The sequence below is a fragment of the Theropithecus gelada genome, chromosome 7a (assembly GCF_003255815.1).
Source record: "Theropithecus gelada isolate Dixy chromosome 7a, Tgel_1.0, whole genome shotgun sequence".
In the NCBI taxonomy this organism is placed as follows: Eukaryota; Metazoa; Chordata; class Mammalia; order Primates; family Cercopithecidae; genus Theropithecus; species Theropithecus gelada.
Genome location: NC_037674.1, coordinates 41,061,476 through 41,076,862, shown reverse-complemented (window position 1 = coordinate 41,076,862; position 15,387 = coordinate 41,061,476). Strand labels below are relative to the sequence as shown.

The 15,387-nt window shown below is 40.4% G+C and overlaps 1 protein-coding gene across 8 annotated transcripts in view; it reads left to right on the top strand.

The window, feature by feature from the left end:
* The window catches only part of INTS14 (integrator complex subunit 14), a 33,272-nt gene that overhangs the window by 10,062 nt on the left and 7,823 nt on the right, over nt 1-15,387 (top strand). For 6 of the 8 annotated variants that reach the window (XM_025390381.1, XM_025390378.1, XM_025390380.1 and 3 more), the window contains 6 exons: nt 1,372-1,527; nt 2,315-2,433; nt 2,839-2,981; nt 6,126-6,218; nt 8,419-8,563; nt 10,260-10,393. In XM_025390381.1, the coding sequence (XP_025246166.1) occupies nt 1,372-1,527; nt 2,315-2,433; nt 2,839-2,981; nt 6,126-6,218; nt 8,419-8,563; nt 10,260-10,393 (790 nt within the window). The remainder of the gene's footprint in view (nt 1-1,371; nt 1,528-2,314; nt 2,434-2,838; nt 2,982-6,125; nt 6,219-8,418; nt 8,564-10,259; nt 10,394-15,387) is intronic. The other 2 variants (XM_025390384.1, XM_025390382.1) reach the window with 1 other exon arrangement.

Below are 15,387 nucleotides of genomic sequence, written 5' to 3'. Positions count from 1 at the left end.
GATCCGCCCGTCTCGGCCTCCCAAAGTGCTGGGATTACAGGCTTGAGCCACCGCGCCCGGCCTGGGGTTCTAGTTTTAATACAATTAAGTAAGAATTGGTTGTGAAGGTTTTTGTCCTTTTTTAGGTGTTCAGAGGCAAGCTTTTAAAAAATATTTTATTAGATGAAGTAGAGTAAAATGCATTGATCTTAAGTACACAGTTCACTGAGTTTTGACAAATGTATACACCTGTATAACTACTACTACAACTAAGACATAGTATTCTTTATCCTATAATGTAGAGTGGGGTTCTAGGACCCCACAAAATTTTCTCATGCCCCTTTTTGGATTTTTTTTTTGGCGGGGGTACGGGTTGAGGTTTTGTTTTGTTTTTCGAAACAGAGTCTCACTCTGTCACCCAGGCTGGACTGCAGTGGCATACTCACTGTAGCCTCAACTTCCCAGACTCAAGTGATCCTCCTACCTCAGCCTCCCAGGTAGCTGGGCCTGCAGGCACACACCACCATGCCCAGTTAATTTTTCTATTTTTTGTAGAGACAGGGTTTCACCATGTTGCCTAGGCTGGTCTTGAACTCCTGTCCTCAAGTTATCTGCCTGCCTTGGCTTCCCAAAGTGCTGGGATTACAGGCGTGAGCCACCATGTCAGGCCTGCTTTTTTGTTTTGTTTTGTTTTGTTTTATTTCATTTATTTATTTATTTTTTTGAGACGGAGTCTCGCTCTGTCACCCAGGCTGGAGTGCAGTGGCCAGATCTCAGCTCACTGCAAGCTCCGCCTCCCAGGTTTACGCCATTCTCCTGCCTCAGCCTCCTGAGTAGCTGGGACTACAGGCGCCCGCCACCTCACCTGGCTAGTTTTTTGTATTTTTTAGTAGAGACGGGGTTTCATCGTGTTAGCCAGGATGGTCTCGATCTCCAGACCTCGTGATCCGCCCGTCTCGGCCTCCCAAAGTGCTGGGATTACAGGCTTGAGCCACCACGCCCGGCTTGTTTTGTTTTAAAAAGACAGAGTCTCTCTTTGCATAGGCTGGAGTACAGTGATGTGACCACGGCTCACTGCAGCCTTGACCTCCCAGGCTCAAGTGATCCTCCCACCTCAGCCTCCCAACTTGCTGGGACCACAGGTGCATGCCACCACTCCTAATTTTTTTTTAAGTTTTTGTGGAGATAGGGTCTCCTTATGTTGTCAAGGCTGGTCTCGAACTCCTTGGCTCAAGCAATCCTCCTGCCTTGACCTCCCAAAGCACTAGGATTACAGGCTTGAGCAACTGTACCCAGACCTGGTGCCCCTCTCTAGCAGTGAAGACATTGCTAAATGGGACTGCTTTAAATATGTAATTTAATCTACAGCCTCCTCTCTCTTTTTACAAACAGGTGGTCCTGGTGACAGACGGCTGTCTTGGCATTGGTAGAGGGTCACTACGACATTCCTTAGCTACTCAAAATCAACGAAGTGAGAGCAACAGGTTTCCACTACCTTTTCCTTTCCCATCTAAGTTATATATCATGTGCATGGCGAATTTGGAGGAGGTAATACCTTTTACTAAGTTTTTAGTTTGATTAGGCATATTTTACAGCTTAGTTTATTTTTCAGTACATACCACTAGTGCTATATTGTATATACTGTAGTATTGAACTCCATTGGTTTCAGCTGAGGCTGGTCATTTTATTTGAAAAGATTCTGGGTCTCAAATGTTCTTTGAAATTTCAGAGTGTTGCCCCATCTGGGGAACATAGCTGGAGTTGTTATCCATCCTGCTGATGGATAAAGGGTCAAGGTGTTCTTTTTAGCGTTATTCATTTCCCTTATATAAGAATTCTTATCTCCATTCCACCAGAAATGTTGACAGTAGTGTGCTTTGACTTTGACAGAAGAGTAAAGTAACATTATTCTGATATATGTTTTATTAAACACTTAAACATTCTTTGTTTTCCCATTCATTTGGGAAAGTGATTTAACCTTTTTTCCCCTCAGTTTTTCTGTCTGTAAAATGTAGATAATGATGGTTCTCACCAAAAGATGTTAGAAACACTTTGGAGGAAAGATGCTGTGTAAATACTAACTGTGGTCACCTCTGAGAATCTTTGCAAAACTACTCCTAAATGAAATAGCTCTACCTGTGTCATTTTACGTAACATTCCTCTTTGGTAACCTTGAGTCAAAATTGTTGTAGTTATTTTCTTCTCACATTGGCTGTTAAAAAAATCGTCTGTTATTTATTGCCTGTGTTATTGTAATGGCTTTGACCTTGGTGTGCTAATAATAATGTGGCATTTTGTGCCAGCCACTTTAAGGGTCATCTGTTTTGCTTTATAGCTCCAGAGCACTGATTCCTTGGAATGCCTTGAACGTCTCATAGATTTAAACAATGGTGAAGGGCAGATTTTTACTATTGATGGCCCCCTGTGCTTGAAGAATGTACAGTCTATGTTTGGGTGAGTATATGCTTAGAGTTCTTTTGCCTTCTTTACAATTCAGTATCATAATTTGACATCCAGAAAGACTATCTGTTTTACTGTTCCTAATGGTGTCATTTCATTTTTCCCAAGTTGTACATTTTTCAGATAAAGTGATTGGTAGTAATGACTTTTTAAAGTAAATCTATACTGCCTGTAGATACTGACTTCCTTGTAATGACTCAGCAATTTCAAATTAACTTGCTCTTGGGCTTTTCAGCATTGAAATTTCCTCACCAAAAATGTCAGATTTTGTTCTGTTTTACAGATGATCAGATCTTAGTTTTGGAACCAACTTGAAAGGAAAACAACCCTTGCGTCTTGAAAAATTAACTTTATATGTATCATATTACTCTTCTATAACTATTAATTTTCATATTCTAGAAAACTGATAGATCTGGCATATACGCCTTTCCATGCTGTTCTCAAGTGTGGCCACCTAACTGCTGATGTGCAAGTCTTCCCCAGGCCAGAACCTTTTGTTGTAGATGAAGAAATTGATCCTATCCCTAAAGTCATTAACACAGGTAACTTTTTTAAAAAACTTCTTTCTTAGTTTCTCTGTTATCCTTACTTTCTTCTAACTTGTGACTTTTACTCTCTTCTCTGTCTAAGAAGGTTAAAAAGAAATATATATATTGTGATACAGGTTGAGTATTCCTTACCCAAAATGCTTGGGACCAGAAGTGCTTCAGATTTCAGATTTTTTTGGGTTTTGGGATAGTTGCATTTTACTTAGTGATTGAGCATCCTTAATCTGAAAATCCAAAGTCCTCCAGTGAGCATTTCGTTTGAACTTTGTGTCAGCTTCATGCTTGTGTAATAGTTGTGGATTGTGGAGCATTTTGGATTTCAGATTTTTAGATAGGGGATACTCAACCTGTACTAGGGTGCTGTTGTCATCAGCACTTTGGATTGGAAGATTCATTACCTAAGGGGTGGCAGAATACTGGTTTTTTATGGTAAGGTCATCAGTTGATCTCCAATCCTAGATAATTATAACCATGAATTATTAGAGTTGGAAATCATAGCCATATTCACTAGCATTGAAATCTTTGAGATGATTCTTAATAGAGATACTGGACTTAATTAGTGTCATAATTAAGGTCATATAAGAAGGGCTAGCGGCCGGGCGCGGTGGCTCAAGCCTATAATCGCAGCACTTTGGGAGGCCGAGACGGGCGGATCACGAGGTCAGGAGATCGAGACCATCCTGGCTAACATGGTGAAACCCCATCTCTACTAAAAAAAAAAATACAAAAAACTAGCCGGGCGAGGTGGCGGCGCCTGTAGTCCCAGCTACTCGGGAGGCTGAGGCAGGAGAATGGCGGGAACCCGGGAGGCAGAGCTTGCAGTGAGCCGAGATCCCACCACTGCACTCCAGCCTAGGCGACAGAGCAAGACTCTGTGTCAAAAATAAAAATAAAAAAAAATAAGAAGGACTAGCTTCTATACTTTGCAGTATGACTCTTGCTGTGTGACCCTGGGAAGTCTTCCTCTAGTTCTTATTGGCTAGGTAGGGAGAATCAACCAGATGGTCTTGGAGTTCTTAGATCCGATATAGTGTACTCTTCTAGTCCTGCTACTTATTTTATGACTGAAAGAAAGTGATGTTACCACAGCTTTTACCTGGTTCGTGTTGCTAGTACTATGCTTAACTGAGACTGGCAAAGTGAAGAGTCAAAAATAGCAAGGAGCAGTGGAGAGGAGACTTACCTCCAATTGGTGGGTGGACTCCTTGAATATTAGGTGTATGTTAAACCTTTTAGGGTTGGATATTGTCAGTGTTTCAGTCACCATTACAGCCTTGATGTCCAGCATAGTGCCTGACACTTAGTAGGTGCCCAATAGATAATTGTTCAGTCAATAAATGATTAGAATTAAATGTGCAGTGAATGCTCATTGTTTGAGGTATATGGATTTTTAAGGAGTTTTGGAGTGAGGGACTGTGAACAGTCTTTTTACTTTTTGTGCCTTTAGCTTCTGGCTATCTAGAAGCAAGGCATCCATCTCTTCTACTGTGACTAGACAGCAGTATGTTAAGCTGTACCAAAAGTCTTGTTGCCTTCATAACAGTTAGATTCCACTTCCTTCCCATCCTTTTTCGAAGAGTAAATTTGAATAGGTCTTTTCTTTCCCATATAAACTCTTAGTGGGAGATCTTTCTTGCAGCTAAACTACTCTAAAATATAGTAGACCTTTTCCTACTCAAATGAAAAATATCTAGCTGCTTATACTAATGAATTTATTACTCAGCTAAGGGAGGTAAGGACAGCAAATCTCCAGAGAAGCACACTTCCTAATACATTAGAAATATGGCCAGGCGCAGTGGCTCACGCCTGTAGTCCCAGCACTTTGGGAGGCCGAGGTAGGCGGATCACCTGAGGTCAGGAGACCAGCCTGACCAACATGGAGAAACCCCATTTCTACTAAAAATACAAAATTAGCCAGGTGTGGTGGCACATGTCTGTAATCCCAGCTACTTGGGAGGCTGAGGCAGGATAATCACTTGAACTCGGGAGGCAGAGGTTGCAGTTAGCTGAGATTGCACCATTGTACTCCAGCCTGGGCAACAACAGCGAAACTCCGTCTCAAAAAAAAAAAAGAAAAATATAAGGTGTTCACCATGTTCTGATTTTTAAAAATTCTTTTGAAAATATGGGTATTGGCCGGGCGCGGTGGCCCAAGCCTGTAATCCCAGCACTTTGGGAGGCCGAGACGGGCGGATCACGAGGTCAGGAGATCGAGACCATCCTGGCTAACACGGTGAAACCCCGTCTCTACTAAAAAATACAAAAAACTAGCCGGGCGAGGTGGCGGGCGCCTGTAGTCCCAGCTACTCGGGAGGCTGAGGCAGGAGAGTGGCATAAACCCGGGAGGCGGAGCTTGCAGTGAGCTGAGATCCGGCCACTGTACTCCAGCCTGGGCGACAGAGCGAGACTCCGTCTCAAAAAAAAAAAAAAAAAAAAAAAAAAAAGAAAATATGGGTATTAATCTAGAAGAAAGACTGAAAAGCACATCAATAAAATATTAATAGAGATTTCCTTTGATTATGAATGAGTGACTTTCTTCTTTATAATTTGTATTGTTTTTTAAGTTTTTATATTATATAATCGAAATTTTTAAGTTCTTTTGGTTACATTTATTTTTATTTATTTAAGGTTTTCAACAAATACTTTTGGTCTTTACTACAGCTTCTATAAAGCAGAGAAATTATTGTCATATTTAGACTGCTTACCCTAGTTTTGTATAAAATACAGTTCTTTCTCAGAGAGATGTTTTTAATACAATAGCTTTATTCTTCAAAGGCTGATTGTAGTTGCTGTGGAAGTGTTTGACTGTGATGCCCCCTGGTGACCTGAACATCCCTGACTACACAGAGGGATTAGCCTTTCAGTTTTTGCCTTGGCTGGGGTCTTAACCTTATAAAAATAAAATTTAGCAGATTTTGTCATATAACTTAAACTCATTAAATAAATGACAGTTATCATTATTTCCTGAGCAACTTAAAATGCAAATTATTGGACGACCCCATAGAGAAATCTAATAACTTTCCCAGTCATCATATTTGAAACCACAACCTAAACAGTGTATTTGTGAAATCTAATACACAGAAAATAATGTACTTTTCCATAGAATGAATTAATTCTATGTTGATTCCTTCTTTTCAGATTTGGAAATAGTGGGATTTATTGATATAGCTGATATTTCAAGTCCCCCAGTTCTGTCCAGACATCTGGTCTTACCTATAGCACTTAACAAAGGTGAGTTCTCTTCCTATTCCAGTGATATGTCTGAAGCATCTTATTAACTAAAGTTATTCTTAAATCTTAGATAGTAGGATAGCCCATTTTGCAGAATTTAGGGGAAAGGAATAGTTACAGAATTGGATTTTAGAAAATGGAATATTGCCTAATATAGCAGAAAAGTAATTCTGCTTTACATGGTAGAAACATTTTGACACCTATTTACTGTGTGTTGGTTTGTGAATTTACAGTGGAGATCCTCTTTAGAGATGAGAATGCTTAGTCCCTCATCCAGGGCTCTCTGCCTTTCCTAGTAGTAACATGCTGAGAAAGCTTAAGTAGTTATCAGAAGGTTACTTGATAAATGTGCAAGTCAAATACAGCTTTATAAGGGGAAGAATCACATCTGTTCTTTGTTCTATTAGTGCTCAGCACATAGTAGATACTCAGTAAATATTGTTGAACAAATGGGTGAATGCAGGCCCTTGTGAGTCCTCCTTACTGCAGCATATATCTGTAGGAACTATAAAGTCATCTCCCCAAATTCAACATCTCTCTGGAGAATGCTAGACTCTAGCTCTTTAAAATTCTCTTTATCAAGAGTGGCACTGTGCTGTGGTGGGTATAGAGCAGGAGCTCTGGTCCCTGTCTGGCTACAGGTTCAAATCCTAGTTCTACCCTTAAAATTATCTTTTTCTCTGTTTTAGGCTGACCATCCACTTTATATTTATCAGCTTTCTCTAAGAAGTGTATGTAGTCAGGTTTTCACATACTGAGTAATGACCACATTCCATTTATGCCCACGTTATCTCAGTTGGAGTATTGGATATTCTATAACCAATCACATGTTCACAGACAGAATCTTGGTATATACTCACAGATATATAATCTGAGTATATATCAAGTATAGTATAATCTTGATATATACTCAACTGTGTTGATAATTATTATTCTCAGAGAACAGGCAGTTTTCCCTTATTTCTAAGGCCCTGGGAAATTCTGCATGCCAGTATAATGGCCAAAAAAGAAATTGAGCAAAATAAACCATTTATGTAGGAGAATAGTGAAAAGAAAAATATAGGAAGGCGGCCGGGCGTGGTGGCTCACACCTGTAATCCCAGCACTTTGGGAGGCTGAGGCGGGCAGATCACGAGGTCAGGAGATTGAGACCATCCTGGCTAACACAGTGAAACCCCATCTCTACTAAAAATACAAAAAAAAAAAAAAAAAATTAGCCGGGGGTGGTGGCAGGCACCTGTAGTCCCAGCTACTCAGGAGGCTGAGGCAGGAGAATGGCATGAACCCGTGGGCGGAGTTTACAGTGAGCCGAGATCGCGCCACTGCCCGCCAGCCTGAGCGACAGAGCAAGACTCCATCTCAGAAAAAAAGAAAAAGGAAAATATGGGAAGGCAGAATAGGGCCGTGTTGTAAGGGCTGTTGAATTGTCTAGCTAAACTGGGCAAATTCTTCCTGTTGAATTAGAAAGTCTTTGAACAAAACAGAACAGACATAGATATTTTCAGAGGGAAGTTAATTGTAGGAAGATTCATCTGTCAGCAGAGTGTGAGAGAACCTGGAGAATCCAGTCAAGAAGCTTATAGAGTAATCATTGTTTATCTTTGGGAACTCACATGCATGTGCTGCCCTAAGCCTGTTGGTTATGAATATACTTGACATCTCTGTATCTAATTCTGTTTAAATGGGTGCCTGAAGCTTCCAGATAGCATCTAACTAAACATCCTAGTGGAACTGTGGAAAATGGATTTTTGTGTGTGCAGCAGCTTTACTGAGATATAATTCACATACCGTATACTTCACCCATTTAAAGTGGTTTGTGGGTTTTAGTATATTTGCAGAGTTGTGCAACCATCACCACAATCAATTTGAGAACTTTTTTATAACCCCAAAAAGAAACCCTGTACCCTTTATCAACTCCCAGACACCTCCCCCCATTTCCCTTACCCCAAATAACCACTAATATCCTTTATATATAGATTTGCCTATTCTGGATGTTTTATATAAATGGAATTCATATAATGTGTGGAAACTGACTTTTATGTAGACATGGGAAAACTGGAATGAGTTTTTCCTGTGTTATAATATTCCCTTAGAACTCTACACTATCCCTTAAAGGCTAGAAACATCCAAGAGTATAAATTGGGGTTTGGGGTTTTTGTAGGTAATTTCAGTCTGACCTGTTATCTCTTTTTTTTCACAGAAGGTGATGAGGTGGGTACTGGCATCACTGATGACAATGAAGATGAAAATTCAGCCAATCAGATTGCAGGCAAAATACCCAACTTTTGTGTCCTGCTCCATGGTAGCTTAAAAGTGGAAGGAATGGTAGCGATTGTTCAATTAGGGTAGGAGACTTTGTTTACATTTGGTTGAATGAAAGGGAAAATCATTTTACAAAGTGAAGTATTTTGCAGACTTTTCTGAAAGAAATAGAAAGGTCCTTGTCACTTTTTCCTTTTCCTGCCACACTTTCTCACCTGCTACTACTTTCCTTTTTATTTATTTATTTTTTTTTTGAGTCAAGATCTTGCTCTGTCCCCCAGGGTTACGGTGGCATGATCACGGCTCACTGCAGCTTCAACCTCCAGGCTCAAGCAGTCCTCCCATCTCCGCCTTCCAAGTAGCCAGGACCCAGGTGTGCACCACCATACCTGGCTAATTTTTTTTTTTTTTTTTTTAATTTATAAAAGTGGGGTCTCACTGTATTGCCCAGACTGGTCTTGAACTCCTGGGCTCAAGGATCCTCCCACCTTGGCCTCCCAAAATGCTGGGATTATGGGTATTGAGCCACAGTGCCCAGCTGCTATTACCTTCTAAACTACTCTTTTAATCATTCCCTAGAAGAAGTGTGGAGTGAGCCTTTTAATTATGTTGCTTTTATTTTATATCCTTTCTCAATTTTCCTATTTCTAATCCTATCTAGAATACCTGGGTTCTGGTTATAGCAATGCTAACTTGCTTTAGGATCTTAGGCAAGATTCACAGACTCCTCATCTATAAAATGAGGGGATAGAACTAAACAAAAAAAAGATGCTGATAACAATGAGCATTTTATTATGTGCCAGGCACTCCTCTAGGTATTTTACATATGTTAGCACATTTAATCCCTCATAACAACACTATATGGGAGGTATCAGCATTATCCCTATTTTATAGATGAGGAGACTGAGGCTTAGAGAGGTTCTGGAACTTGCCCAAGGTCACACAGCTAGTAATGAAAGAGCATGATTCTTACCCATGCATTCTGACTCCAGAGCCTACTCATAATCATTCTGCTGTGTTCCTTCCCTGTGAGGAAACCCCAGTAGCTTTTACATTTTCTGAAGTCTCAAAATCTGCAAAACCATCTATTTCCCTTTCTATAATACATATTGTTAGAAAAGAGGAGGTCCCTGATCATTTTCTGGCCACTACCTGGGGTTGGCTGGTTTAGATCAAGAGGTTAGGATTAATCAAAGGAAGCATGGCTCCATTTCTGCTACATTTAAAATTATCTGGTCCAAAAAGAGGAATGCAGATCTTACTAGGTATTAGTCTGCTATATTTCTTGGCACCCAAGCTACTTGTACTGGTTTGAATATGAGAATCATTTGGGACCCTTTGAGAAACTGGGGACAGAGTCTCTCTTACAGAACAGGATGATGGCCTTGTGCCCTGTGGTAGAAGGGCTTCTCTTGGTGCTGCTATGAGTGACTTAGTGAGGCAGCTGACAGGACCTATAGGTCACAGCCTTTACCCCTCCTCATCACCTCTCCAGCTACTTGCTACTCTTTATGATTTGTTTTTTCTCTTTCAAGACTGCTTTTGATTTCCATATCCACATAATTTTACCTGAATAATAATAAATATCCCAGAAGAATGGAAATATTAGGGGAGAGCAGTATGCATTTTCAGGTTTAGGATTTGGCTTTGGTAAAAGTAATGTGCCTAATTTCAAAGCTGAAGCCTGTGTCTCTCAAGAGAAAAATACAGGCTAGACTTATTTAACTTGACAGTCTCAGGCTTGATGTTCTTCTGATCTTCTGTCTTCTCTCCATCTAGTCCTGAATGGCATGGAATGCTCTACTCCCAAGCTGACAGCAAGAAGAAATCAAACCTCATGATGTCTCTCTTTGAGCCTGGCCCAGAACCTCTCCCATGGCTAGGGAAAATGGCACAATTGGGTCCTATTTCAGGTATAATCCAGATCAGATTTTACTTATCTTGACTTTGTTTTCATTCTGCTGTTCTCAATGTTTCTGACTGTGCAGTCAGAGAACTGACTCATCTCCCTTACTAGTATGCCATAGTCTCAGATGATGCTGGATGTGTACATGGAAAACTTGAAGAGAGTTTGATGTTTGAACTCCTGAATTTTACAGCTCGGGAGAAATCAACATTTAGATTGCTTTAAATAAATAAACTCTTCAGTGGCTTGGAGTGAAAAGCTAATCTCCATAATTTTTTTTCTTGGTGTACTATAGTTCAACTCAAGTAATTTCCTGTCATTCCTAGATAATGTAATCCTTCCTTCTTGAAACTGTTTTTCTGTAGCTTTCCTGACATTGCTTCTGGTACCTATTTGACTTTTTCTTTGGCAGACTTTTCTTTTTGTCTTTGTTTTGTCTTTTCTTTCCCTTGCCTCATGATTTCCAACATGTTATTCTTTGCCTTCTTCTCTTTGGTTATTCTTCTCCCTTGGTTATTTTATCAGCTGTAATAACTTCACATTTCCCAAATCTGTAGCTCTAGTCTCACCTGATCTCTCCCCAGAATTTGCATATCATATTTCCAGTTCCTAGTTGGATCTCTCCACCTGAATATTCTATCACAGTCTCAAGCTCAGCTGTTTGTTACAGACCTGTTGTCCCGCACTCATTTCTCCTCAAACTATTCCTCCTTCTGATTTTCCTCCTCCTTTTGATTAAGGCATTTGTGCCACTGGCTACTCAGGTTCCAACTGTAGAGTCATCTTTGACTCATTTGGGCCCATTTCAATTTCAGGAACATCTACCAAGCAACCTGTTCCGTGCCAGGCCTACGGGATAAAAGAGTTAGCTGGAGTTGTTCAAAGTCTAGTGGAAAGTGGAATGAATGATCACAGACTGGCACAAATCAGAGTTAGCCTGTAGGAGATGATGATGAGCTCTGCCTAGAGGACTCAGGAGAATCTTCACAGAGGAGAAATACCCTAGTTGAGTTTTGAAGAAAAGGAGGAGCTTGCTAAGCTAATGAAGGAAAGAAAGGGCATCCTGGGCAAACAGAACACCTACAGAAAGAAAAGGAACTGCAGCACAAAATGTGAGAGTGGGTGTGGGAGGGGCAGATGGTAGATTGGAGATTGGTAGTAGCTAGAGTGAAGCAGGCCTTGTCTGAAATGTGAAGAACCAGGAATTTATCTTGCAGATACTGGGAAGCCACTGAAGAGGAGTAATGTGATCAGATCCTTCTGGCTACAGTGAGAACAGGGGGATACCAGTTAGGAAACTATATTTTAGGGGCTGGTGCCCCCTGCAGTTGTACAATATGGCCATAATCCAAGTGAGAGATAAGAAATTTGTATTTAGAAAGATATCTCTGTGGAGTGTGGATTTGAAAAGGCAAGGACCTGTGGCTGAAAGTTACTGTGTTAGTCCTGGAAATGTGAAGATGAGAGCCAGACCGTGGTAATAACTGGGGGTAAAATACATTTAGGAAGTAGGATCAATAACGTTTGGATTTGAAAATAAAGGAGAGAGAAGTGTTAAAAATGATCCCAGGTTTCTGACCTGGGCTGCAGGGTGAAAGGTAGTACTATTAGTTGAAATAGATAATAGAGAGAGAAGAGTAAATTTGGGAAGAACGTATTTTGTTTATGTTGAGTTTGTGCCTATGAGATATAGGTGGAGGTGCCTAGAGACAATTCTATAGAAGTCTGAAGTTGAGGAGAGAGGGCAGAGTTGGAGATAAAATTTTAGGTTATAAAGCTATCACAAATAGTTAAAATGGTGGGAATGAGGGAGATCGCTCAGGGCAGTGGTTCACAAATTTTGAGTTTTTATGTACAAAAATAAATTTGGAATAAATACCACATGTTCTCACCTATATATGGAAGCTAAACAAAAATGAGCTCATAGAAGTAGAGAGTAGAATCTAGAATCATGGTCATTAGAGGTTGGGAAGGGTAGTGAGGAGAGGAGAATAGGAAGAGGTAACAGATACAAAATTACAGCTGTTAGGGAGGAATAAGTTCAGTGCTCTATAGCATTGTAGTGTGAATATTATTCACAATAATTTAGCATATATTTTCAAAAAGCTAGAAGAGAGGATTTTGAATATTCACAACACAAAGAAATGATAAATATTCAGGCAGGCATGGTGGCTCATGCCTGTAATCCCAGTACTTTGGGAGGCCAAGGCAGGTGGATCACTTGAGTCCAGGAGTTTGAGACAAGCCTGGCCAACATGGCGAAACTGTATCTCTACCACAAATACAAAAATTAGCCCAGCATGGTGGTGTGCACCTGTGGTCCCAGTTACTCAGGGGGCTGAGGTGGAAGGATCGCTTGAGCCCAGGAAGCAGAGGCTGCAGTGAAGCCTGATTGCACCACTGCACTCCAACCTGTCTGGCCCTCACAGAAAAAGTTTGCCAACCTCCGACTAGATTATTGTGATGGTTTTCACCAAAGATGCATATCTATAATCTAAGATGGTAGTAGCATTCAGACTCCTTTCTGATCTGGCTTCCAATGTAGCAACACTTGGCTTGTTACAGTTGTTCTTCATTCCAGTTGAACTGCTGTTCACTCTACCCTGTGTTCATGTTGTTTTTTCCTCCTTCTTGGTCTGTTCCACTTTTCAGTGTGGATAATAATAGCTAATATTATAATGAACTTAACTTTGTGCTAGGCACTGTGCTGGACATAATCAGGGTACCATATCATTTAACTCTCACAGCAGTCTTAGAATTGGAATTATAACAAATAACAATTAATAATAAAACCTACCTCAGAGGGTTGTTGAGCAAAACATGCAAATAGCACTATTGTTTGTACCAATCCCTCCTACTCCCAGTTCTGTTCCTAGAGACAACTACTTTTTAAAACGTATTTGTTTCTTTTGGTATTTATTTATTTATTTATTTATTTATTTATTTATTTTTATTTTATTTTATTTTATTTTATTTTATTGAGACAGAGTCTCACTCTGTCGCCCAGGCTGGAGTGCAGTGGTGCAATCTTGGTTCACTGCAACCTTCACCTCCCAGGTTGAAGCGATTCTTCTGCCTCAGCCTCCCTAATAGCTGTGACTATAGGGACAAGCCACCATGCCCGGCTAATTGTTGTATTTTTAGTAGAGACAGAGTTTCACCATGTTGTTGGTCAGGCTGGTCTCAAACTCCTGACCTCAAGTAATTCTCCTGCCTCGGCCTCCCAAAGTGCTGGGATTACAGGCGTGAGCCACCGTGCCCAGCCTTATTTACATTTCTAAATAAAGTAGGTATGTCCCTAGTTCTGTCAGGGGTTCTCCCATTTTATTATTATTATTATTTTGGTTATTTATTTTGAGATGTCGCTCTATTGCCCAGGCCGGAGTGCAGTGGTGTGATCTCAGCTCACTACAACTTCTGCCTCCTGTATTCAAGCAATTCTCGTGCCTCAGCCTCCCCAGTAGCTGGAACTACAGGTGCCCACCACCACGCTTGGCTAATTTTTGTATTTTTAGTCGGTACAGGGTTTCACCATGTTGGCCAGTCTGGTCTCAAACTCCTGACCTCAAGTGATCCGCCTGCCTTGGCCTCCCAAAGTGCTGGGATTACAGGCGTGAGCCTCCATGCCCAGCCTCCCGTTTTATTTTTTTTTTATTTATTTTTTGAGACAGGGTCTTACTCTGTCACCCAGGCTGAAGTGCAGTGGCACAATCTTGGCTCACTGCAGCCTTGACCTCTCAGGTGATCCTCCCACCTCAGCCTCCCATGTGGCTGGGACCACAGGTGCATGCCACCATGCCTGGCTAATTTTTTTGATTTTTTTATATAGACAAGGTCTCACTATGTTGCCAAGGCTGGTCTCAAACTCCTGGGCTAAAACAATCCTCCACCTTAGCCTCCCAAACTGTTGGGATTACAGGCATGAGCCACCACACCCAGCCCTTTTCCCCATTTTAGATGCCATTTTTTGACTTTTTAAAGGATGAGTATTTAGTTCTATTAACACTGCCATCTCCCACCCACCTACACAAGATGCACATTTTCCCTCCTTCTATTCTCCCAATATAGTTATAATGTTCTTTTTGGTTAAATCAGTATTCAGTCCTTGTTAGATGATATATACCAATTTATATATATATACCAATTTATATTTCCTTTGTTTTTGCAACTTTTTGTCCCCTAGCTCAGTCCCAGCTATTTTTTTTCTTTGCTTGTTTTCTATATAACTGACTAATTCCTCCCTAAGTAAAATACATTTTTCAGGTATTTTATCAGTTTCCTTTTTTTTTCTTAGCATCATCTCCCATCCTCCTGCTTCATAAGTGGTATGGTTATTCCCCAGACCTGTTGCATAGGTGTCGTCCTGAGTCTCCCCTTTACATCTCTCCTATGGGTCTCCTGTTCACAACTCCTCCTGAAAAAAAGGATACATGAGAAGTAAATATTTTGAAATCTTGTGTATTTTGGAAATATATATATGTTTATTTCATTCTTTATTCTTAATGATAGTTCGGTTAGGAATTGAGTTCTAAGTTGGAAGTCATAAGTCATTTTCCCTCAGAGTTTTGAAGCATTACTCTGTTGTCTCTTCTGGAGTCCAGTTTTGCTACGGAAAGTTAGTGCCATGGTGACTCAAAGACCTTTGACCCTGAACTGTATGTTCTCCATATTCCCCGGTGATCTTTGTATCCCTGGTGTTCTGAATTTCAGAATGTTGGTCTCTTCATTCATTTTGCTAGGCACTCAGTAGACCCTTTCCGTCTGGCAATTCATGTTCTTCAGTATTGGGAAGATCAGTTATTTCTTTGATTTCCTCTTTCTGTATTCTCTGTTCTCCTTTTCTGAAACATATATTTGTGATTTGTATGTGTAATTTTCTATCTCTTTCTGCCCATTTTCCCATTTTTTAAATTTTTTCTGTCTTCTGTATCTTCAAATTTATCTTATAATTTTTATTTTTTGTTTATACTATCATATTTTTTATTTCTCCTTTCATAAATG